Source organism: Zalophus californianus, chromosome X (assembly GCF_009762305.2).
Source record: "Zalophus californianus isolate mZalCal1 chromosome X, mZalCal1.pri.v2, whole genome shotgun sequence".
Lineage (NCBI taxonomy): Eukaryota > Metazoa > Chordata > Mammalia > Carnivora > Otariidae > Zalophus > Zalophus californianus.
This window is the reverse complement of record NC_045612.1, coordinates 48,040,564-48,050,825: the sequence shown is the minus strand read 5'-3', so window position 1 is coordinate 48,050,825 and position 10,262 is coordinate 48,040,564. Positions and strand designations below refer to the sequence as shown.

At 38.3% G+C, this 10,262-nt stretch overlaps 1 protein-coding gene across 6 annotated transcripts in view; it reads left to right on the top strand.

Moving 5' to 3' along the window:
- The first annotated feature begins 63 nt into the window (after positions 1-63).
- Positions 64-10,262, top strand: part of CSTF2 (cleavage stimulation factor subunit 2) — a 24,314-nt gene continuing 14,115 nt past the window's right edge. For 3 of the 6 annotated variants that reach the window (XM_027608592.2, XM_027608594.2, XM_027608593.1), the window contains exons 1-9: positions 64-197; positions 1,293-1,371; positions 1,702-1,871; positions 2,588-2,724; positions 3,200-3,319; positions 3,431-3,568; positions 4,851-4,974; positions 8,282-8,347; positions 9,433-9,495. In XM_027608592.2, coding sequence (XP_027464393.1) covers positions 140-197; positions 1,293-1,371; positions 1,702-1,871; positions 2,588-2,724; positions 3,200-3,319; positions 3,431-3,568; positions 4,851-4,974; positions 8,282-8,347; positions 9,433-9,495 — 955 coding nt within the window. In that variant the 5' untranslated portion in view covers positions 64-139. Of the gene's footprint in view, positions 198-1,292; positions 1,372-1,701; positions 1,872-2,587; positions 2,725-3,199; positions 3,320-3,430; positions 3,569-4,850; positions 4,975-8,281; positions 8,348-9,432; positions 9,496-10,262 lie in introns of those variants that run through there. The other 3 variants (XM_027608595.2, XM_027608596.2, XM_027608597.2) reach the window with 2 other exon arrangements.

Below are 10,262 nucleotides of genomic sequence, written 5' to 3'. Positions count from 1 at the left end.
TGACGGCAGGGGAGGGGCCATGCGTACGCCCCGCCCAGATGCTTCCGGCTTACGCGCCGTGCAGAAGCGTGTTTAGCGCAGAGCTCACGCGCCGTACGGAAGTGTGCTCTGGCGCACCGGAAGCTGCCGGAAGAGAGCGATGGCGGGTTTGACTGTGAGAGACCCTGCGGTGGATCGTTCTCTGCGTTCGGTGTTCGGTGAGACGAATTCGTGGAGCCAAGCATCGGGGAGGGACAGAAAGAGACAGGGAGCAGCAAGGAATGCCCCCTGCACCTCTTGAATTGTTGCAGGAGCTGGTGATGGGTCGGGCTTGCAGCTCTACCTGCCTATCCTTTGGGGCGGCCAATCTAGTGGACTCGCGGGCAAAGTGATGCTCCCTTCCCCTGAGGTCTCAAAGCCTTTCCATGATGTGGCTGAGGAAGTTAAACTAGCGTTCAGCTTCTATGCGTTTCTCCTTTTATGAGCTTCAATTATTGTCTGGAATCGAGGGCGCATGGCAACTGTCCCGTACTACTTCTCACTCCCTATCCCAGAATACAGATTATATGCTGAGTGTACAGAACCGTATGTCCACTTCCCGCCCTCTCATAAGGACTTTGATTCTCTGCTTTTTACCGTAACATTTTAGTTCGATACTGGTAGCGGCCACCTGGAGTCTTAAAGTGGATTGTAAATGAATGAATGAACGAATGATTAAGATCTCGTCGAAGAAATTTTAAAGAGGATCAGGTCTATTCTGAGTAATCTTTTCAGATGAAATAAGTTTCTTTTAGGTATGTGTGGTGATTTTAAAGCACCTTTTGGAAAGGACATAACAAAACAGATTAGAATAATTTTTAAACATCCTCCACTACATTCATGGTTATTCTTGAGTGTGTGTGTATGTGTGGAAATACGGACATAATGTGCCAATTTTTAAAATACCAAATACATTGATATTTTTAGTAGTTATCGGTAAGACTTGCAGATCTTCAGGTAAATACCAGTGCCAAAGTATTTATTTTCACCAAAGTTAAGGAAAATCATAACACTTGTCATATAAGTCTGAGAACTGATATTTAGAAGTGCCTACACCTTTTATATTTAGTCTTAGTGGTTTATTTGTTTTGTAATTAAAGTCAGCAGACAAGATTGAAATGTCTGAAATACCATGGAACTGGAATTGTAGGAACACTATTTTGAGGTAGTTGTTACATTTTCAATGATATAAGTTCTGATTCTGTTTATTTTCTCACAAGGGAAATAGGTTACAAACTCAAGAGTTTTAATATGTTGTCTATTTTCTTTCATAGTGGGGAACATTCCATATGAGGCTACCGAAGAGCAATTAAAGGACATCTTTTCTGAGGTTGGACCTGTTGTTAGTTTCAGGTGAGATTCTCCTTTGACTACTTGGGGTTTTCTTTAAGATCACAAATTTGGCCCTTAGTAATAATAGCGAGGTTTTTACTGGTGACTTTCACGTGCATCCTTCTGTTTGTAACAGCTTCATTCAGGTATAATTCACATACCGTAAAATTCACATTTATTTTTACTAAAAGATACTTTTTTTCATTTAAAAATGTTTAAAAAATATTTCAGTGAAGCAGTCAGTGATAACGTTATTTGTCTTACAGTGGACCACATTAGAACATGGCCATGTTAGCAGGAACACTATATGTGTGTAACATTTGTGCCTGATACTTGGTTCTGCTCTTCCAGGTTGGTATATGATAGGGAGACAGGAAAGCCAAAGGGTTATGGCTTCTGTGAATACCAAGACCAGGAGACAGCACTTAGTGCCATGCGAAACCTGAATGGGCGTGAGTTCAGCGGAAGAGCACTCCGAGTGGACAATGCTGCCAGTGAAAAGAACAAAGAAGAGCTCAAGAGTGAGTATGAACCTGATTTGTATGCAACGTGAATTAGTAAAGATGTAACAATGAAGATTTTTCCATTTGTGATATGTTTTAGCACCCGCTGAAATGGTCAGCCTCGTAGCTTCTTGACCCACTTTAGGTGCCTGCATTAGGGAAGTGTATATCTTTGAGAAACAAGGTAAAGTTGACTTTAGAAGTCCTTCAGTTGCGAAGGAGTTGGTTGACAGTTGAAGATGAATTCAGGCTCACCAAGCCATTAGTTGCACTACCTATGTCATTAGTTTACCACTGCTGTAACGGTTTGTCAGATCTGTAATTGGTGGGATTACTAAGGCATTCTGGCTTCTTTCACGAGGCAACAGATCAGGAATTCCATTTTGAAATTAGCATCTTTTTCTATTCTTTTGCTTTTAAAAATTAGCATCTTTATCTGTTGTTTCGCTTCTGAAATGACTTGTCAGAGGAAATCGATATGCCTCATCCCTAATTCAGGTTAACATTGTCCACCTATGTGATCCTAGTCCTAGCTTTCTTCTGAGAGCAGAAAATACACTCTTATCACTTTCCTCTGCAGAAATAAGAGACTTGCAAATCACTTACTTCTCAGTTCCAGAGAATTTAAAGTTACAACGGGTCCTGGAAAGGAAGCAGCCCTGGAAAGTAAATACTTGCAATGATTTAGCTCATAATTTTGCCTCCTTAACTTTTTGTACTTTCTTCCCGATCAGGCCTTGGCACTGGTGCCCCTGTCATTGAGTCACCTTATGGAGAGACCATCAGTCCTGAGGATGCCCCTGAGTCCATTAGCAAAGCAGTTGCCAGTCTTCCACCAGAGCAGATGTTTGAGCTGATGAAACAAATGAAGGTGGGAGGAGGCATTAGGTTAAGAACAAATCAAATCACATCAAATTTTCGAGGAGTTAATTGATCAAGTGAATGGAGATAATTCCCTGAGCTCAAATATAAGGTGTGCCTGTTGACTACCACTTCTTGCACCTTCGATATGCCATATGTGCACAGCATATTTTACATTTCGTACAAAGAGCTTTCCATTTTTGGTACACAGACACAACTATGCAATCTGGCTTTTTGTGGCCCATAGATATCAGATGTAGATATTCAAATGTGGCTTTTCTCCTAAATGGTGGTATTATGGTATTTGAAATGCCTCTTCCTTCTCTTGCCTGACATGACCAAAATTTTGTGTGCTATGCCAAAACCGATGATAGCTTAAAAAGCTTCTTGAATATTATATTTCTCAGATGGGAATGGCTCTAAATCGCTGTTAATTTCTAAGTACTAAGTATTGAACCTGATGATGAATCTATTTATCTTCTCAGCTCTGTGTCCAGAATAGTCCCCAGGAAGCACGGAACATGTTGCTTCAGAACCCTCAGCTGGCTTATGCTTTGCTACAAGCACAGGTAGTGATGAGAATTGTGGATCCAGAGATTGCCCTGGTGAGTGCTTATTCTTTTACGGAAACGCCATGGGAAACCTTGAGTGGGGTAGGAACTGTCTGATTGCTTTGTTAAACAGACAGCTCACAGATTTGTCTTTTCGTTTTTTAGAAAATTCTGCATCGCCAGACAAATATTCCAACACTGATTGCAGGCAACCCTCAGCCAGTCCACAGTGCTGGGCCTGGCTCAGGATCCACTGTGTCAATGAACCAGCAGAATCCTCAGGCCCCTCAGGCTCAGTCTTTGGTAGGGCTTTATCTACTAATGTTTCTTTTACGTGTTTTGAATGCCATTTTCACATTAGGAAGATGATACTGAGAGAACAGTCAGGAGCTGAAGACGATAATTTCAATTCCCGGACATAAAAGCAATTTTCAGTTTGCAGAGTACATGGCGTGTGTGCCAAGTTTGTGAAACAGAGAGATCCTTCCTGTGTGTCCTTTTATATAGGCTAATTTGATATTTATGTGCATGTGTGGTACTATGGTTGGCACTTTGTTATTCTATATCCATTATCTCATTTAGTACTTAGACTCTAATTGTATGAGGTTGGCACTCATACTATCTCTTTACCAGTGGTAAAAAGTAAAGCTTGCTTGCCAAGAATGACATAAAACTGAAGCCATAAGAAATCAGTACATTTGAAAACCGAAAAATTTCTGTATAGAGAAAAAGAAATAAACCCCAAAGACAAATGACAAATTGGGAAAAACTATTTGCCACACAAATGACGGACAACAAGCTGATTAAGAGTTCTTAGTCATGTTCAAGAATGTTTATTGCCACATTATAATAGTGAAACATTGAACCATCCTATATGTAAATCAGTGGAAGAATGGGGAAAATGTATATTTATTCAGTGAAATACTCTATAACAGTTAAATAAATTACACAGGTCACCATGAATGACTTTCAAAAACCTAATTCCATGTAGTAGTAAAGATGAACTAGGATACATGGTATTAACACAGATAACTCAAAAGTTAGAAAAGTGAAAATAAGTGACTGTGGAAGCCTTCCCAAAATATGGGATGTGTGTGTTTGCACATATCCCGAAAACATGTTGAATGAGTTGCAGATATGTTTAGTACATAATGATTTACATACAATTTCAAAACGTCTGTAAAAATTCTTAAGTGGTTGTCTTAAGGGGACACGGGATGCAATTGGGGAAGACCATAAGGCAGATTTCAAATATATGTAATATATTTATTTCCTAAACTGTATATTTATTTTATTTTCTGTGCTATTTATATATCTGGAATTTTTCATAAGAAAAGTGTTCGACCTCAAAATAAGGTAAACATAAACAGAAAGAACAGTAATCTACCATTTTTTACCATTCAGATTGGGAGAGGTAAAAAACTTGAAGTCAACCATAGGTGCCACATGTGGCCTCACAACACAGATCAGACTTGTCAGTCTCTGCTTTTAGAATATGGTCCATCTTAATTGTGTTCTATATAACCAGGCTCATCATGTGTATTGTCCAGAGGCATATACATACTCTGTTTTTTCTTTTGGTTAGGGTGGAATGCATGTCAATGGTGCACCTCCTCTGATGCAAGCTTCTATGCAGGCTGGAGTTCCAGCTCCAGGGCAGATACCAGCAGCTGTAACAGGACCTGGTCCTGGTTCCTTAGCTCCTGGAGGTATGTTTCATTTACAGTCTTCACCATTTTGGTATTTTGCTGAAATTTTGTTGTAGCAAATGTTATAATGTCACCAAATTATTATGTGGTAATGAGATCTTTATATAAAATTAATACACAGCTAGGAAGCATATATCCTAGGTGGAGGAAATAGTTGATCTCTTATATACAGAGAGCAGGGAAAAGGACCGCAAAATGGAAAAGTATGGTAAAACTTCCAAATTAATGAGGGGGAAATGGAATGAATGGAAACTAGCCAACAAAGCCAGCAAATAGAGGGAAAAGAAAACAACATTGTGAAGTAATAATAAACATAGAGTAAGGAGGAAGGAATAAAATCTCATACAGTCGTTATTCTAAATGTGAATGGACTGAATTTTCCCACTAAAAGCCAGAGACTTAGATTAGGTTAAAAGGCACATTAAAAAAAAAAAAAAATCAGACACAAAATACAGAGTCACATTTGTTATTATATTTAACAGATATGAAATTGCATTTCACTAAATATAATCAGACCAAACAACAAAAGGAAAAAAGAATTTTTAAAACTGTATATTTTGATTGAAAGTGTGTATATAGAAATTATTACTGAGTATTGCTATTATGCTGTAGCTTTTTATCATTCAGCAATCATAACTAAAAAAGTTATGAGTGAAATAGTGGTTCCCTATTATGAAACTGCTATATGAACACATGATATATATCCATATTTAAAGTTTTTTATGCAACATATTTGCCTCTTGTTAATTTATCTAATCTGGGTTAGATTGACTACAACACTACTCATAGAGCATAATTGAATCTAAATTGTTCTGTTTTGTAGAGAAACTGGTCTACAGAGCAAGTTGACAAGGAATAGAGGAAAGGATTTTATTTTATTTTATTTTATTTTTTTAAGATTTTATTTAGTTGACAGAGAGAGAGATAGTGAGAGCAGGAACACAAGCAGGGGGGGTGGGAGAGGGAGAAGCAGGCTTCCCGCCAAGCAGGGAGCCCGATGCGGGGCTCGATCCTAGGACCCTGGGATCATGATGTGAGCTGACGGCAGACGCTTGACAACTGAGCCATCCAGGCACCCCTAGAGGAAGGGCTTTTAAAAGAAATTTAAGCAAACTCATGATTTTCATTTATCTATAGGGTAAATATCTTTCAATGAAAGAGACGGATTCTGTATTTTATACATTTTTGAGTTATGGATGCCTAACTTACCTTAAAATATCATGAGTTGAAAGGTGGCCCTACTACACATGACAAGTATGCAACCCATGATATGGGCAACTCATAACATGAGTTGAAAAACACCCAAAGTCGTCTGTATCCTGTTCAGTGACAGAAGTGCCCTGATCATGCACTTGAATGTGACAGGAGTGTCAAATTGCTGTAAAAATTTCTAAGTGTCTGCTCTCCATTTCTGTACTTAACTTGTCCTGAATTGTTAACATACAGTGTGTGGATCAGCGTTGTCTGTGGACCACACTTTGAGTACCTTTGTAACTAATAGACAAATAAGTAAAGATATTGAGGAATAAAGTAGTGGAACCAATAAGCACGATTTATTATGGGAGATTTATGTCTTTTGACTGAAGAATACACTTTTGCCCCCAAATGACCATGGAACAGTAAAAAAAAAGAACACGTACTTGACCATAAAATAAAAACAAGTTTAAAAAGTAGAGATTTTACAGGCCACATTCTCTTATTATAAGCCAATAAAATTAGAAGTAATTTTATTGTAATAAAATTTACAGTGATAAGTTACTGAAAATAACCTTTACTTGGAAAAATAAGGAACATACACTAAGTAATCCTTGAATTAAAGAGAAAATAAAAAGATTTATAAATTACCCAAAAGACAACAAAAAGTAGTGTGCCTTATACAAAAAATTATGGGAAATAGTGAAGGCAGTACTTAAAATGAATATCTTCAAATGCCTGTGTTATTAAAGAATAAAGGATCCCTAAGTACTAGTTTTAAAGAATTAGGAAAATAATTTTTTTAAAGAAACAGACCAAAAAGAGGAAATCAATAAATACAGAAGTTGAAAGTAAATGGGAAAGGAACTTAAATTACTGAATTTTCAAGTGGTATTTTTTGTGAGTTTGTAGCATTTTTATTTCTGAAGTTATTAAAATATCACTCAGATTTTTGAAATACCCTGTACAAAGCTCCATTGACAGTTGGTGAGAAGGGGAAACAACCTAGTAGAAAAGGCAGCAAGAAAATGAGTAGGCACTTAATAGAAGAGCAAATCCAAATGGCATCAAAAACAAATGCATTTGTAGTCATGGGATTGCAAATTAAATTACAATATATCACTTTACTTAAACCCATCAGACTAACCAAAGTCTCAAAGAGAGATGACATTATTGGTGGGGAAAGTGGGATCATAAATTGCCAGTGGAAATGTGAAGTGTTTCAGCCTTTTAAGAAAGTAGTCTCACATTTAAAATTCAGGTACACTTTGACCCACCAATTCCACTTCCGGGAAGCTAGCCCCATACAAATAAAAGTGCCATCATGTGATAGTGTATAATATGAGAAATTATGCCCTTAAATCCTTCTGCCACTGCTTTCCTCAGATCCTAAATCTTTGTATTGTTTTAGTGAATGGTCTGAATAAATCAGAGAGTGGTTTGTGGTTAGAAGAGACCTTTCAAATTATGTAGACCTGTGGTTCTCAAACTCTAATGTACAGTAGAATCACCTGATTAGCTTATTAAAGCGCAGATGCTGGTCCCCACCACCAGACTTTCTAATTCAGCAAGTCCGAGGTAGGGCCCTGGAATTTGCAGTTCTAACAATTCTTTGGTGGTACTGACACTTCTGGTCTGAGCAGCACATTTTGAGAACCACTGGTTTAGACCAACTCATTCACTTTACAGATGAGTAAGCATGGGCAAATGTTAACTTTATCAAATCACTTGTTCAAAATCAGTTACTTAGTAGTAGGGGTGGGGCTAGCACGGGTTCTTAATCCATGGCTCTTTGGTGCCTGGCATGTTAAATGAAATAAGAGAATATGATGTGGGGGCGCCTGGGTGGCTCAGTTGGTTTAGCGTGTGCCTTCAGCTCAGGTCATGATTTCAGGGTCCTGGGATTGAGCCCCACGAGCCCTGCATGGGGCTCCCTGCTCAGCAGGGAGTCTGCCTCTCTCTCTCTCCCTCTGCCCCTCCCCACCGTTCGTGCACGCTCACTCTCTCTGAAATAAATAAAATCTTAAAAAAAGAATGTGATGTGTACTTGATCTTTTAGTTAAGTATTAATGAACAGCAAACAGTTCATCTTGTCTTTTCTCCCTACTTACAGCATATATATTTCCTTTGAAGAAAAGAGAATTATTGCTGTGTAGAAAGGACGAGACAAGGACTTGTGGTACATAATTATTCTTTGTATAGCAGTCCTCCAATCCCAACTGGTTAGGGTAGAGCAGTGGTTCTCAACCCTATTAGATCCTGTGGCCTCTTTTTATTTTGTAGTGACTTTTTACATCCTGAAATGAAATGCACAGATATAACCTACTGAACATGAGTTCCCCCAAAAAATATAATGCCCTAACTATAATATAAAGAAGTTAAAAGGAAAGTAACCTATAGTAAAGAATATTTTTGATATGCATGTGTTCAGGCACAACTACACAAGAAACCAAAAGGTAGCAGTCAGATGCTTGCACCTATCTCATTGGTGTAAAAGCTACAGATGCAGACAAATACAGGTATGATGTTTTGGCAACTCAAATACCAGAGGGACTGTTGACATTAGTGTTGTGATTTTCTCAAATGGTGAAAACTTTTCGTAAAATTCTTAAAACAAAATGCAGTACCTGGAATTGACTCAGTAATTGTATTTCTGGAAAATTCAGTATATACATGTGTACAGCTGTAAATAGGGCAAAGAGCTTTTTTGTTTACAAATACGGCAGACTTAGGTTCTAAGTTCAGATGACTGTAAACAGATTTTCCTTTGTGTTAACATTCACCAAGACATTTGAAAATTTTGCAAGACAAGATAATTCTGGATTTTGAAGGACTATCTCAGACATTGCAAGGCATCTGGTATCCCTGTTGGCTTCTCATTAAATGCCAGCCATGCCCCATAAATCTTTTCATAACTAAAACCCACAAATTTACAAAATACCCTGTGAACAGTATTGCCTCCTCTGAGAGGAGTTTTGTGGGCAAGTGCCATCATTCTCCTATATCACAGAAATTCTGCCAAGGTTTTAGTGACCAGTGAGACTAAGTATTCTCATTTAACTCACTTTTCTGTCACTGAAGCGTAGAGTTTACTAACAAACTTTATCTTCTGTATAACTGCATTGTTTAGTGATAGTTATGATCTTTCTTTGTAGTTTTCTGCCTGGGAGGCAGAAGAAGGGAATTTGTTAACTCAGCCACTGTCCTAATTTTTTTCTACACTGTCCTAATTTGTGTTTTTCTTTCCTTCCCTTTATCTTCTAGGAGGAATGCAAGCCCAGGTTGGAATGCCAGGAAGTGGACCAGTGTCCATTGAACGGGGACAAGGTAAATAAATATTAATATCTGATTAATGTGGACTGGACTCGGAAATGTTGTATTTATCTGCACTGTCTTAATACGGCAGCCACTAACCACATGTGGCTATTTGAATATTAAATTAATTGAAATTAGGTAGAACTTAAAATTCAGTTTCTCATCACACTAGCCACATTCCAAGTGCTCGATGGCCACATGTGGTTGTGGCACCACATACTGGATAATGGCAGGTATAGAATATTTCCCTCATTGCAGAATATTCTGTTGGGGACAGCGCTAGTCTAGACTTTCCATCTAGTGACTCAGAGCCCAGCTCTACAAGAATCAAAGCAGATGGATCCTTTGTTTCTGTTTAATTTATATCACCTTTTCATAATAGCCTAATGACACTGCTGACATGTTCTCTCTCACCCTTGTGGATATTTGTTGACTGAGTAAGGAGCTTTAATAATGAGCATGTAACATGTAGAAGCCTAAATCTAAACCACAGAGAAAACTGGGAGGGGATCAGAGGTCTGTGAAGCCTACTTGGTAAGGGTATGTTGTACTGTGGCAGTAACACTGGTTACCACAGCAAGAGCCACTCCAGAATCTCCAAATTATTTCCCTCTGTTGCTGGAGTTTGAAGAAACAGAAAATGGAGTCGTTTGGTTGAAAACAATGTTAGGAGGAGAGAGAGTGAGAAAACAGAAGCAACTAACAGTAAAACTGAGGGCATACTATAGGCCAGGCACTTTAATTTTCATAGACAACTGTGTGAGTTAGGGGGCAGCACC